This window comes from Sebastes umbrosus, chromosome 23, assembly GCF_015220745.1.
Source record: "Sebastes umbrosus isolate fSebUmb1 chromosome 23, fSebUmb1.pri, whole genome shotgun sequence".
NCBI classification, from domain to species: Eukaryota; Metazoa; Chordata; class Actinopteri; order Perciformes; family Sebastidae; genus Sebastes; species Sebastes umbrosus.
In genome coordinates this window covers 20,492,587-20,507,946 of record NC_051291.1, presented here as the reverse complement: position 1 = coordinate 20,507,946, position 15,360 = coordinate 20,492,587, and the positions used below count along the sequence as shown (strand labels likewise).

At 40.9% G+C, this 15,360-nt stretch overlaps 1 protein-coding gene across 1 annotated transcript in view; it reads left to right on the top strand.

Moving 5' to 3' along the window:
* flncb (filamin C, gamma b (actin binding protein 280)) overlaps positions 1-14,136 on the top strand; it is a 51,107-nt gene extending 36,971 nt beyond the window's left edge. The window contains 22 exon segments of the mRNA XM_037761035.1: positions 365-553; positions 646-669; positions 1,600-1,847; positions 2,155-2,247; positions 3,319-3,418; positions 3,801-3,941; positions 4,143-4,271; positions 4,398-4,571; positions 4,657-4,818; positions 5,541-5,744; positions 6,707-6,859; positions 6,996-7,118; positions 7,249-7,512; positions 9,129-9,398; positions 9,597-9,734; positions 10,510-10,625; positions 11,540-11,672; positions 12,113-12,289; positions 12,379-12,597; positions 12,800-13,006; positions 13,090-13,109; positions 13,111-14,136. Coding sequence (XP_037616963.1) covers positions 365-553; positions 646-669; positions 1,600-1,847; positions 2,155-2,247; positions 3,319-3,418; positions 3,801-3,941; positions 4,143-4,271; positions 4,398-4,571; positions 4,657-4,818; positions 5,541-5,744; positions 6,707-6,859; positions 6,996-7,118; positions 7,249-7,512; positions 9,129-9,398; positions 9,597-9,734; positions 10,510-10,625; positions 11,540-11,672; positions 12,113-12,289; positions 12,379-12,597; positions 12,800-13,006; positions 13,090-13,109; positions 13,111-13,278 — 3,452 coding nt within the window. The 3' untranslated portion in view covers positions 13,279-14,136.
* Positions 14,137-15,360: the final 1,224 nt, after the last annotated feature.

Sequence of the window (15,360 nt, the reverse complement as noted above, 5' to 3'; positions counted from 1 at the left end):
CTCTTCCTCCTCCTTCACCTCCTCCTCTGCAGTGAGTAGAGTTAGATCCTGTGTGATGTTGAACGGTACATCATGTGAACACCACTGGTCTCAACCATCAGCAGCCAGTTTTATTATTATATTATATTATATTATATTATATTATATTATTAACACGTGTCTGTCGCCGCGTACAGTTTACGGTTTAAAACATGTGCCATGTTATATCCCGTCTACTAGTGATGATGATTATATTGTAGATCAGATGGTGCATCGTTCCTATGAATGGCGCCTGGTACCAGGAGACCACTGATGGCCACTACTTCACCTCACGCTGTCGTTTACACTCTAAACATCTTTACTGACTTCCTGTCCATGTGTCCAGGATCCGAGGGAAAACCCAAGAAGGCGAACATCCGCGACAACCGAGACGGGACGTACACTGTGTCCTACGTCCCCGACATGGCGGGACGCTACACCATCACCATCAAATACGGCGGAGACGAGATCCCCTACTCGCCCTACCGCATCCACGCCCTGCCCACCGGAGACGCCAGCAAGTGTCTGGTCACAGGTGAGGCTCCGCCCACCACTTACTCTGGCAGCCAGTCAGATTTCATCACCTGAAACTGTCTCAGCATCACTGACTCTGGTGTTTTCCTACAGTGTCGATCGGAGGACACGGACTGGGTGAGTTCACTTATAGTGCACTGATTATACATGATGTGGGCTGTAAGTTATCTTTTATTAACAATTAGTTAGTTCGTCAATCAAACAAATAATTAAAATGATGCCTTTGTAAGATTTTATTTTTTAATTTATTTCATCTTTTTTATTCTTCTTATTTATTTAATATTTTTCTTTTTTGTTCATATTTTTATTTTATTCTATTAGTTTTTTTTAAATTTTATTCTATTATTTGTATTTTATTATTTTATTCTATTATTTGTAGTTTTATTTTATTTTACTTTATTTTTATTAAATTGTTATTTTGTTTTTGTTTCGTTTTACATAAAAAAATGATTTCGTTTTTATTTGTTTATTTTAATCATTATTTTGTTTTAATTTATTTTTATTTGATTTAGTTTGTTTTGATGTTTTATTTTATTTTATCTTATTTTGTATTTTTGTTTTATTTTACTTTATTTTTCATTCTATTTTTTGTTTAGTTTAATTTATTTTCATATTGTTTTACATTATTTTGTTTGTTTATTTTTATTCTATTTATTTAATATGTTTTATTTTATTTAGTATTTTTTATTTATTTTCTTTTGTTATAATTATTTAGTTTTATTTTAGTTTTTCTTTAGTTTTAATTAATTTTTTATTTTATTTTGTTTGTTCAGACTTATTTTTTATTTTGCTTTATTTTATTTAGTTTTATTTCATATTTTTGTTTTAATTTATTTCAATTTGTTTGCTTTTTATTTGCTTTTTTTGATTTTGACAGTAATTTATTTTTTATTTTTGGTTTTATTTTATTTATTTTGTATTTTGTATTTTTATTTTGTTTTTTATTTTATATTATTTTAATCTTTTCATATACCAGCTGAGTTTAGCCTTTTATAGTTTAGATGATTGATCACGACTAGCATCCTGATTGGTCGTCCATCTTGTCAGGATCAGGTATCGGCCCGACCATCCAGATCGGAGAGGAGACGGTCATCACCGTGGACGCAAAAGCTGCTGGGAAAGGTAAAGTGACCTGTAAGGTGTCGACCCCCGACGGAGCGGAGCTGGACGTGGACGTGGTGGAGAACGCCGACGGGACGTTCGATATCTACTACACGGCGCCGGAGCCCGGGAAGTACGTCATCACCATCCGGTTCGGAGGGGAAAACATCCCCAACAGCCCCTTCCACGTGGTGGTGAGTCACTAACCCTAACCCTCAACGCCAGAGACACGGAGCAGTGGTTCCTGAGCTTTCTACCAGGACGAACTGACTTCTTCAGACATCTGAAGATCATTAAAACTGGAGAAAAAGGCTCTCTACAAGTGTCCATAAACCAGGACCCGGTCCTTAATCCAGGACCAGAGAAGGCCGGGAACCACTGCATCATCGTCTTCATATCGTCATGGAGACACTAGTGTTTGTGCATGGACGTGTGTGTTGTTGTGTGTGTGTGTGTGTGTGTGTGTGATCCCTAAAGGTTGTACCTTGTTCCTGTTATTAGGCGAGTGATACCATCCCAATAATAGAGGAGCCATGTGACCAGCTTCAGTTACAGCAGCCCTACACTCCCTATGTGGGCTTCTCCCCTCCATGGGTACTCACTCTTATTATATATTATTATATATATTTTATATATATCTGTAGGAAACGGCTCCCTTCACTCAATCTGTCCTCTACTGAATCCAGAAAGTCAATAATAACCCACATTCACTCATAGATTATTTGCTTTGCTCAGCATGGTGCTGCATGTCTAGTCTGCATGGTCATGTGACTGCTGCTGGAGGGGGTGCGCTGACTTCTATCAACCAATTAACAGATTTCATATGTTCATCAGTGTTTTTCTGGTTCTTGGTGTCTAAAATAAACTAGTGTGATGTTTTGAAGTAAAGTAAAAATGAGCGACAGCTTCAAGCCGCTAGGGAACTTGTGACTTTTGTAAGATTTTCATTTTATATTTATTTATTCTTCTTATTCATTTATTATTTATTTTGTGTTTGTTTCAATTTTATTAGTTAATTTTATTATTTTACTTATTTGTATGTATTTATATATTTTTTATCATATTTTGTCTTTTTAATTTACTTTATTGCTTCATTTTATAATATTTCTTTTATTGTGTTTCTTTTATTATTTTAATTGTTTTTTATTTAGTGTAAGTGTTTATTTATTATTATTTTTATTTTTAATTTAATTTGATCATATTTTGTCTTTTATATTTTACTTACATTTTTTTATTTTATAATATTTAGTTTCTTATCTTTTTTTATTACTTAAATTGTTTTTTATTCCATGTAAGTATTTTTCTATTTTGAATTTAATTAAATTTAATTAAATTTAATTTAATTTAATTTAATTTAATTTAATTTAATTTAATTTAGTATTCTTAGGGACTATGTACAATATTAAACAATAGCTTATGTACCAGCTCAGCTTGGACTTGATTTTCATCATTAACCAGTTAACAAAGATGTTTTGTCTAACTGGTTTTAGACCAGTCTAAATCTTAGTGCATCCAGCCTGTGCTCCTCTCTCTCAGCCTCTCTACCGTCCTGCTGTGCTTCCTCCTCTTCCTCCTCCTCCCTCCTCTCTTTCTGGACGATATCCCAGAGTTCCCACGTTCCCAGTATGCTGACACTAACCCCCCTCCCCTCTGGCTCTGGTTTAGGCCACCGATGATCCCATCAGCCCCGTGGACGGGATGGAGCCGGTGCTCCGCCCCTTCAGTCTGGTCATTCCCTTCACTGTGCAGAAAGGAGAGATCACAGGTTAGAGAGTATCTGATATAAATCTATTACTCTAGCTCTATTTCTGATAGTTTAGGTAATGTTCATGTATAAAGTTTAAAGGTCATTCCACTGTGGAGAAAGGAGAGATCACAGGTAGGAGCTGGCAGCATCTGATATAAATCAACTATATGTCTGCTAATTTAATTCATTGTCATGTATAACGTTTATGTATGAGTGGTTTTTAATGGATCAGTCTGGTTATTATTCTATATTTTTGTTATAGTCAACAAATCTGATGTTTTTTTACAAGAATAGAAATATAGGATACCAGCAGAGTTATTAATATTTATTTAGGTCATGAAAATATCTGATTAGATAGCTATGATAAGTTAACAGCTATTGTTTGTGTTTTGTCGTCCAGGTGAAGTGCGGATGCCGTCCGGTCGAACCGCGTGTCCTCACATCACCGACAACAAGGATGGCACCGTCACCGTGAAATACTCGCCGACAGAGCGAGGCCTTCACGAGATGGACATCAAATACGATGGAAACCACATCCCAGGTGACCCCCCCAACACATATTTACTGGATTCAGGATTTAACTTTTCAGTCTCAGCTGGAGCAACAAGTATTAAATCAATCAGAGGTCTCAGAGTTTGGGAACAGGTAGTAGAGTATCATCAGCAAACAGCTTGACTTTAGGATGAACCCTGGCTGCCCTTCATCAAACTGTTCTTCATCCTCTTGTGTTTTGTCTTTACAGGAAGTCCACTCCAGTTCTACGTGGACGCCATTAACTGTGGTCATGTGACGGCGTACGGTCCTGGTCTGAGTCACGGCACGGTGAACAGACCGGCCACCTTCACCATCGTTACTAAAGACGCTGGAGAAGGTATCAGCACCGTAACACACACTATGTGCTGCTTATTTCTATGTAATTTTAGTTGATGTTACCAAAACATGCACATATTTATACATATCTATGATACATATCTATAATTTGTTTGTCTTTCTGCAGGCGGTCTGTCTCTGGCGGTTGAAGGTCCGTCTAAAGCAGAGATCAGCTGTAAAGACAACAAAGACGGGACCTGTACGGTGTCCTACCTGCCCACCGCACCTGGAGACTACAACATCATTGTGAAGTTTGATGACAAACACATCCCGGGCAGCCCGTTCACTGCCAAGATCACCGGTACTGACACACAGTTCAGAGTTCTATCATCTCTCTTGATCTTCAGCTGGTTCTTACTTCCTGTTTTGATTGGACTGACCTCCAGGTGACGACTCCATGAGGATGTCTCAGCTTAATGTCGGCACAGCAACAGATGTCTCCCTTAAGATCACGGAGACGGACCTGAACAGCCTGACGGCGACCATCAGGGCGCCATCTGGAAACGAGGAGCCGTGTTTGCTGAAGAGGCTGCCAAACAGACACATCGGTTGGTTTTAGGCTGTTTGTTCAACATGTGAGGGTGCTCAAAGATGCTAACCTGACATTAGCATGACAAGAGCTAGCTTTAAGTAGCTAACTTAGCAAACATGAAATGTGGCAACAATCAAAGACACATCCATAATTTAGTTGCTTGAACGTCGTCTTTTTTACATTAATTATAACCAGCAATGACTAACGTTTGCTGTCTGTTATTGAGAGGTGGCCATCAGTAAAATACGTCAATAAGGACTTCTTTAGGACTTGAAACAAACAACGTATATGGCTAAGGAGTGAAGGGCAATAGTTGGTTCCATCAGTGCCCATCAGCAGAGCTACACTTCCACCATGTTGGACTGAAAGCGATTACCAGACGGCAGTAAAACTTCCGCCTACAAAGTAAAACTAAATTATTTCTATTCTATTGTCATATTCTACTGAAATGTCCTGCGTTAAACAATAAAAATATTATAGATATAATAATGTTTTCAGTCCAAAATGGCGGCAGCAGCTGTTGTCAAAAACACACCAGAGTTTCGTGTCTTTGCTTCTAAACTCTTAACTTGAAATGCAAAATTTCAGACTTGGAATTGACTTGTGACAATGATTTAATTTGTTCTTCTGGCAGCGCTGCACTTTAAGAACATGTTGAATTAAAACCTTCAGACGTCCAACAGACAGACGATCAGACCAAACAGGAAAATGTTCTGATCGTGTTCGTCTCGTTTGCAGGGATCTCGTTCACGCCGAAGGAAGTGGGCGAACACGTGGTGAGCGTGAAGAAGAACGGGAAACATGTGACGAACAGTCCCTTTAAGATCATGGTGGGTCAGTCGGAGATCGGAGACGCCAGTAAGGTGAAGGTGTATGGTCAGGGGCTGGTGGAGGGACACACCTTCGAGGTGGCTGAGTTCATCGTGGACACCAGGAACGCAGGTACGAGACAACACGACGCTAGCTCATATCCACAACAACACAACGAAACAATCTCTGGACCTGTCAGTCCATTTACTAGCTGTTCTGGAACTTTTGATCGTATTGTATGATCTTCCTCAGTATATGTTGATGTTGAAATTTACTTTTTTCGGAGCACCTTTAAGGACCTTTTGTCCGTTTTTCCTTAAATGCTGAGACTACCACTTCAGTCTTTAACTGTTTTGACAATTTTTTTGTGTCAATTATATAAAAGTAGATAAAATAAAATAAATAAAACTAATTTTCTAGTTGTTTATGAAATTACAGAATTGAGTTTTGACCCTCATTTATAATTTTTTTGAATAATAATTAAGCTAATTTATTTAACCTGCATCAACATTTATAAAATATTTAAATACTTTTGTTTTTTTTGCATTGATGATGCAGGTTAAATAAAAATAAAATAATTTATACATTTTATGAATATTTAGATTTTTTGCAGTTGTTGATGCAGGTTAATAAAATTATAAGTATTTATATATTTTATAAATACTATTATTTAAATATCTCTATTTTATAATACTATGTTTTTGTAGTTGTTGTTGCAGGTCAAATTAAACGTATTTATAAAATATATATGTGTAACTTTTGGATATGTTCTAAACATTTAGATAATATTTCTTGTCATTTTTAGAGATATTTTATTTTAGAAACATCTGAGATGATAATTTACTGGTAAATTACTCAGTTATTGAAAATATAACAAGAGTCTTGATTTTATCCACAGAGGAAAAGTACTGGAACAAATTCAGATGAGTTAATTGACAGTATTTGTCACAATAATCAATCAATCAATAAGTCAGAATAAAACATGTATTTTTGTCCCTTTTCAACATATTTTAATACCATTTCTTATTGATTGGCTGACAGGTGTTTGTATTATTTAACCCCACCGGCGTCCTCGTCCTCCTCTGTCCTCTCAGGTTACGGCGGTCTGGGTCTGTCCATCGAGGGTCCCAGTAAAGTGGACATTAACTGTGACGACGTGGACGACGGAACCTGTAAAGTCACCTACTGTCCAACCGAACCTGGAAACTACATCATCAACATCAAGTTCGCTGACCAGCACGTCCCAGGTAAACAAATACTGAAGCTGGTTTCTTCTTCTATCTATTTATTGCTAAATTATATTTTGAATGATTTATTATTAGTCCGTTCACGGTGAAGGTGTTTGTGTTGTTGTTAAAGGTCAGAATGTTTTGGTGTCAACAGGAAGTCCGTTCACGGTGAAGGTGTTTGGCGAAGGTCGGATGAAGGAGAGCATCACCCGGAGACGTCAGGCTCCCTCCATCGCCACCGTGGGCAGCACCTGTGACCTCAACCTCAAGATACCAGGTGAGCTGTGACATCACTGTCTCCTCCTCCTCTCTCCACCTGTCCTCTCTGTATCCCTCCTCTTCACCTCCTGCTCTGTGTCTCCTCGTTTCCTGTCCCCCGTCCTCCTCCTCCTCCCTGCCGGTTCCAGGTAACTGGTTCCACATGGTGTCGGCTCAGGAGCGTCTGACCCGGACGTTCACTCGCAGCAGTCACACCTACACCCGGACGGAGAGGACGGAGATCAGTAAGACTCGGGCCGGAGAAACCAAGAGGGAGGTCCGTGTGGAGGAGAGCACGCAGGTGGGCGACCCCTTCAGGGATGTCTTCGGAGACTTCCTGGGACGAGACGGTCTAAGCGGATTCAGCGGCAGCCACCCGCCGCCGCCGCCACCGGCACCACCACTGCAGGACGGTGTGTGTGTGTGGACCAGAGTGTGTGTGTTCAGACCGACTCTCTAACTTTACTGATACTGTGTGTATTTACATGTATCTGATACGATAACAACTCAGCCTCACAGCAGTTCGTCAAATAGTCACTAAATTTAATCTATTTGATTCGTGTTCATAGACACGAATTCCCTTTTTAACGTATTTTTGGTGAATTTTTCTACAAAAGTCCAGCAACATGTGACGCATGTGTCAATATCTGCTCCAGTCTTTTAAAAAATAATACTACGTAACTTTAGTAAAAGATGGTGGTTTGGGTTAAGATAACTTCAGAAATGCTGTAACTTAAGTACAGAAGTTACGTGACAAATAAATCAACGTTGACTTCTGGCCTCACACGGGGCACCAACAGCGGTCTCCTGGTGAAAGTCTGGTGTTTTTAGACCCACCCATCCATCCTGACCTCCTCCCTACACGCCATTCACCACTCTTTATTAAATTTGTGTCTATGTACACGAATCAATATATTACATTTCAGGACTATTTCACGAACTGCTGTGTGACTGGGCTGACTGTACTGTAATATACTGGTGATAACTAAACAGTGTTGCAGTGGTGTGTAACTTTCTCTCTCTGTAACATCTGTAATAATGCATGTAGATGTCATAACTGGGTTTGACTGTTCTGTGGCGGTTGTGATGTTCAGCAGGTTTCTGTGGAGTCAAAACATCTTTGAATTTTTCATTTTCACCTTTCAGATGGAAACTTTTTTAATCATTTAATCATTCTCTGCTGTCAGATTTCCTGTTTTATAAGTTGAACTGAATCTCTTTGGGTTTTCTGCTCCCTGAGAAACTGATATTTCATAGATAATTTCATTAAAATGACTTAAAACATGTATGAATGTATAAATCGATTAACAAAAAAAAAAAAAAAAATCCAATAAATCAATCAGTACTGAAAATAATTATCAGTTGGAGTCCTAGAAAAGTGACGTCAGATTTTTTATTACAACACACATTTCTGTTAAATAAAATAATAAAACAACAGAAATGACACAAAATGTAAAAACTCAACTAAAGTAAAACATTCATTTGACTAAATATAATTAGTTTATTTCTACCACTCGAAATAAAATATATATTACAAAAAATGTTTGTATTTCTGTTGTAATTTAAATTAACGTCCTCAGATGTCTCGTATAGTCCGACACAGTCCAAAACCCAAAGAGACTCCGTTTCCTGTGATAGAAAACTGAGAAAATCTGGGAGAAAAAATAACACAATTTACCAAAGTTTTTGTCTATTAGCTGTCATTTGTAATCTTTAGTATAGTTACTGCAAATATCAGCTCACATGTATTTAGAGGTGGTTCAGTTCTTCAGGGTTTTCTGTCTAATTTACTTTACTCTGTAAAACTCTCCTGATGAAAATGAAGGACTCGTTTGCATGATGGTTGAATAACTAATTTCCTGTTCGATGGTGACGGATGTTGAAGTGGTCATTAATGACGTTTGAACCACAGTTGGCATCTTGTTGCATGTTCTGTAAACACTAACCATCTGATCCATGTCCTTCTTTATCTTCCTCTTCTTCCTCTTCCTCCTCCTCCTCCTCCTCCTCCTCCTCTTCCTCCTCTCAGGTGAGACAGGTAACCAGGAGATGACGGCTCAGGTGACGAGTCCCGGAGGGAAAACGGAGGACGCTGAGATCATTAAAGGAGAAGACAGCACCTACAGCGTCCGGTTCATCCCTCAGGAGATGGGAGCTCACACTGTTAACGTGAAGTACCGGGGCCAGCACGTCCCCGGGAGCCCCTTCCAGTTCACCGTGGGGCCCCTAGGGGAGGGAGGGGCCCACAAGGTCCGAGCAGGAGGGACCGGGCTGGACCGAGGAGTGGCTGGGATCCCAGGTGGGCTGGAGACTTCTTTTATTCATAAATGTCTCCGTTTTTAAAGGATTTCCTCACAGTTTACTGTTTATAATGTGAGACTCAGAGTTTAAGGTTGTATTTGTTGAAACGAAAGGTCAACTTTTATATGTTGCTGCTCCTCGTCCTCCACATGTCAGCGGCACTGACGGTGATAAACGTGAGTTTGTTGTTTCTCAGCCGAGTTCAGTATCTGGACCAGAGAGGCCGGAGCTGGAGGTCTGTCCATCGCCGTGGAGGGACCGAGCAAGGCCGAGATCACCTTTGAAGACCGGAAGGACGGATCCTGTGGAGTCGCCTACGTGGTCCAGGAGCCTGGTGAGCCTCTGACACGGACTCTAGATCAGATTTAATACCATTAATCATAATTCCTGTGTCCTCCGTACAGGTTTTATGTGAAATAGTCACAAGTTTGGCCTGTAGGAGAGAAAAACCTCCCATTCAGAGTGAATATTACTTGTGGAGCACCACAAGGCTCAGTTCTGGGTCCCATGTACCTTTTATTTTATGTTATTGTTAAAGGATATCCATAAACTCAATGTTCATATCCATCAATATGCAGATGACACTCAACTCTATACTGCAGTTGATCTGAACTAAAAACTAAATTCTCTGACATCTAGAAGTGACCCAGACTTTCCTTCCAATAAATCAGGACAAACACAGATCCTGTTGGTTATTTAAAGGAATTAGTATTTCAGAATTTTTTTTCATACTTTTTTGCCGACCTTTTTCAGACATTTTTCTGACTTTTTATTGAATATTTCGGATATTTTTTCAGACAAAATCCCTCACACATCCACATATCTAGAGGTCAGAGGTCAAGGGACCCCTTTGAAAATGGCCATGACAGTTTTTCCTCACCAAGATTTAGTGCAAGTTTGAAGCGTTATTTAACCTCCCTCATGACAAGCTAGTATGACCTGGTTAGTACCAATGGATTTATTAGGTTAAAGAAATTAGTGGCATTAAAACTAATTTGCGTTAACGCGTTATCACGTTACCTTTGACAGCTCTAATATAAGCGTGACATAATAACGATATTAGAAGCAATTTTCTTCTCAGTCGGCTCTTTTTATCTTTTTATCTTCAGGTGACTATGAGGTTTCCATTAAGTTCAACGATGAACACATCCCCGACTCGCCGTTCATCGTCCCCATCGCCACGCTGTCTGACGACGCTCGCCGCCTCACCATCACCAGCCTGCAGGTGGGAACACATCATCTTCATTCATATAAATAAACCAGTTAATACAGAGCCAGCTGAGGTCACTGATGTATCAAGAGACTCCACGTTGATGTGTCCTCTGCTATATTGAAGGGGACATTTTGATTTACTATGAATACATTTATTATTATTAGTGTCTGACTGGCTGCTCGGAGAGTATTTCTGTCTTCATGCGTATGTAAATGAATCTCTGCTAGCTTCCTGTTTTAACTGCAGCTCTGTATATTTGTCCTGTTGTATTTTCAGAGACGCTCTTTACAAAGACTCAGATGACCACATGAGCAAAAAATACCAATCTGATGCAGAGCCTTAATGCAGAATCATTGAAAGTACTGTTGGCTTTGGTTCACCAATGATCAGATGTCTATTTTATACTCATGACAACAAAAACACAAAGATACTTCTACATCACGTACATATAATTTATCAGCACTGAGCAAAAACTGAGATATACTCTCAACTGAAGGGAGAGATTCATCTACATAAAATGCATGTTTGATGCTTTCCTGTCTCATTAATAACAACTCTTTCACCAGCATTAGGTTGAAGATATTATTAACCTGTCGGGTCACAGACTAAAGTTTATCAGTTAGTCCGACCGGCGGTGAGATGATGCTGTTGGGTAGATTTAGTTTATCAACGACTAGCAACACGCTACAGAAAATAACCACAACAGAGACGTCCGATAGGTCGGACCACCATGTTTAACTCTTTACATCTTACAGTTACGGCTGAAGATTACAACAGAAATAAACAAGTTTTCCGCAAATTCAGTTGTTGTTAGCTTGACGTCACAGATATTCCATCTACTGAAACAGTCACTAAGAGATGGCATAACAAAACTGGTGACTTTGACAGCATCCAGTGAAGTTTCTCTGTGTGTTTCCTGTCATCAGGAGATGGGTCTGAAGGTCAGCCAGGAGGCGTCCTTCGCCGTCCAGCTGAACGGCGCCAAAGGGCTGGTTGATGCTAAGATCCACACGCCATCAGGAGCCATAGAGGAGTGTTACATCACCGAGCTGGACGGCGGTAAGACCCACACTGCATTATCCAGTCTTAAAACTGTCTAGAGACAGGGTTTTATTTAAAAACACCAGCGCAGTAAAGGGCCACAAGGCTCTAGACTGGGCCCTCTACCTTCTAGTTTATATATGTTACCTCCAAGGTTGGGAGGGGCACTTCTAGGTCAGCTCTATGTATTCTGTTACTCCCCAACCCTGGTCACTTCTACATGTCATCATCCATAAGAACAATAATAATGTTCATCACTATGCAGATGACACCCGTCTCTATGTAGCTGCTGATTCTCATAATCCAAGCCTGAAAACAGGTCACCCAGAATCTACTTTAACTAAATCAGGACAAAACAGAGATCCAAAGTATCGGAGAGAGTAATAAAGTCTACAGTCATACTGCAACAACTACTTCAACACATGCCACTGTGTGTCATTTATAATCTGTGTTTCCAGACCAGTACGCTATCCGGTTCGTCCCGAGAGAAAACGGAGTTCATTCTATCGACGTTCGTTTCAACGGCAGCCACGTCCCTGGCAGTCCCTTCAAGATCCGAGTGGGAGAACCGGGACAGGTCGGAGATCCCGGCATGGTGTCTGCCTTCGGACCGGGACTGGAAGGAGGAACCACAGGTATACACCAAAAATAGACACCTGGATTTGAAAGCCCTTCATGAGATCAGATTTTAACGGGTGTCCATCATGTCCGTGTCCTCCTTAAGGTGTGGCGTCAGAGTTTATCGTGAACACGTGTAACGCCGGATCAGGAGCTCTGTCGGTGACCATCGACGGACCGTCCAAGGTGAAGATGGACTGTCAGGAGTGTCCGGAGGGCTACAAGGTCTGCTACACCCCCATGGCTCCTGGGAACTACCTGATCTCCATCAAGTATGGAGGACCCCAGCACATTGTGGGCAGCCCCTTCAAGGCCAAAGTCTCAGGTGGGTCAGATGGACTGATAGCCTTTACCGTGAGTTTTGTGGTCAGAACTTGAATTTGGCCGGTACTCATTGGTACAGAGTTTGTTGGAGTTTCCCTTCATTTGCACTAAGGGGCCCAAACTGGGGAACACAGACCCAGACCTTCTCTACCAAACTCTCCAGGTCTGTCCATTAGCTGATGTTTCTTTAAATCTGTCTGCAGGACCTCGTCTGTCCGCCAGCAGCAGTCTGCACGAGACATCGTCTGTCCTCGTGGAAACTGTCTCCAAGTCATCATCGATGAGCGGGGCCTTCGCCTCCTTACCCAAGTTCTCTTCCGACGCCAGTAAAGTCATCTCCGGAGGCGCCGGCCTGTCGAAGGCCTTCGTCGGTCAGAAGAACATGTTCACAGTCGACTGCAGCAAAGCAGGTGAGGATCAACCCATCAGACAGGAAGGACGGGTTCTCCGTCTAGATCGTCTTTTACCTTTGTCTCTGTCCTTCACTCTGCAGGCACCAACATGCTGATGGTGGGGCGTCCACGGGCCGAAGACGCCCTGCGAGGAGGTGTACGTCAAACACATGGGCAACCGGATGTACAACGTCACCTACACCCTCAAAGAGCAAGGCAGCTACATCCTCATCGTCAAATGGGGGGACGAGCACGTCCCTGGCAGTCCCTTCCACTTCACTGTCCTTTAAGACTGAACGCTTCATCTCCACGTCCGTCCTTCCTCATCCTCCTCATCCTCACCCTGATGCACTGAAGACTGTTCACTTCCTGTTTAAGTCGTCACGCTCTGCGCCAAAGTTTTCATTCACTCTCTTTCTGGTGTCTCTTGGAGACTCGTCGCCTGCAGCAACAACATGAGAATAGCTTCAGTTATAGGACAGTGATAGTTTCTCTGGCCTCCGTTTAGGGCTCAACTGGACCGCCGTGACCAGAGAGATCACCGCCAACGCCACCGCTCCGTCTGCTCTCAGCGTCTCCTGTCCTGAGTGTTGACGTACCTCAAAGTCACGTTTGCGGGCCCTCCCCCCCCCAAACTAAATCCAGTTAATTGAAAGACAACATTTCCTTCATGATGAGTTAAAGATGAAACCACTAAGCAGATGTTTGTTCATGTAAAACTTTGTCCAGCTGGTTTTATATCCCGTCTGCGTGCTGTGATGGCGTCAGAGAGCTGAGGTGATGACAGAGGACGAGCTGTGACTTAATTTCTTTGCTTTTGATTTTATTTATTCTCAGAGCTTTTTCCCCTCATGTTATTTTCTTTGACAGAAAATGGTCTTATTGTTGAGGAAGAGCAGGTGATGAGGTCGATCTCACAGAGACAGATTAGTGTTTTTTTTTTACCACAGGAAGAAGAAGAGCGGTGAAACAATCAGTTTATTTTGTGAATGTTGAGAAGACACAGTATTACAGAGTGATATTTTATAGTGATTTTTGTATGTATCAAGAAATGGATGAATGAAATTTGAACTGTTTGATATGTTAACCTTCAATCTGGCGAGATTGTGCAGGCATAATAAAGTTTATTCGCTGACTTGCCACAAAGAGACGCTTCTGATCGTCTGCTGATTTGTTGAGAGGTTTACAGTAAATGAAACTGGAATAGCGACCGTACCAGACCGGTCTGGTACGGTCGCTATTCCACTGGTACCGGTCTGGTACGGTAGCTATTCCACTGGTACCGGTCTGGTACAGTTGCTATTCCACTGGTACCGGTCTGGTACCAAATTTCTGGTATGCGCTCCTTTAGTTTTGGTTATGTACATAAATAAATTAGAGTTATAAGGGATGTTGTAATAAATTGTGTCCTCAAGTTGCGGTCACATGAGTATGTAGAATTCCAACGTATCCTCGTACAATGATTCATATCATATCTCAAAAAAAGTTATTCCTCCTTTCGTGCATTTTCCTACGAATGTCCAACAACACATGACAATTTGTTACATACATGCAGTCTTTTCAAAATAAACTTCCGTTTAGGTGTAGGCAACAAAACAGCTTGGACACGTTTAGGAAGAGATGGTGGTTTAGGTTAAAGGAAGTGGTAGGGTGTGTCTTTCACTCTTTACCTCATTCCGGCGCGAAAGAGCGCCGTGTGCATCGGTATCGAACGCCGACGGGCGTGACAAAGCGTCGGTATTCGACGCCCTGGTATTGAGAACGGGTAGGTGATTTATGCCCTCCTTTAGTTACAGTTATATAATTTATGATATGCATTCTCCCTGAATATCAAGTACGTATATACTGTACGTAAATTTGCAAAGCCCCAAATCTCTTGGTTTGCGTTTACATTTGTTGTGTTTGTATGTAAATTTGTGACATCCACAATAATCACATGTCAACAGTAACTATCATGATAAGACCTCACCTTTCTTTTTATTCAGCCCGGTGTCACAGGAAGGCGTAGAAATAACACGACGTTACACCAATATTCTGCGTGTAATGAGGACGCATTTTAGCGTTGTCACGTGTCATTTGTAAGCAAATGTATGCAGGCAAGAAAACCACTTATTTAGGGTATGGGGAAAAAAACATTGTTGGGCTTAAAATAAGTGCGTAAACTAAGTAAAATACGTACGGAAACAACACAAGACAACTACAGGAAACACGTCACAAACGTCACTGACATAACTTACAAAACAAAACATCGTTCAACAACAGTCTGGAACACGGGTCTCCTGGTTAAAAGTCTGGTGTTTGTTGGTAAACTCAGTAAAACATGTACAGAAACAACGTAACACAACTACAGGAAACACGTCACTAACATCACT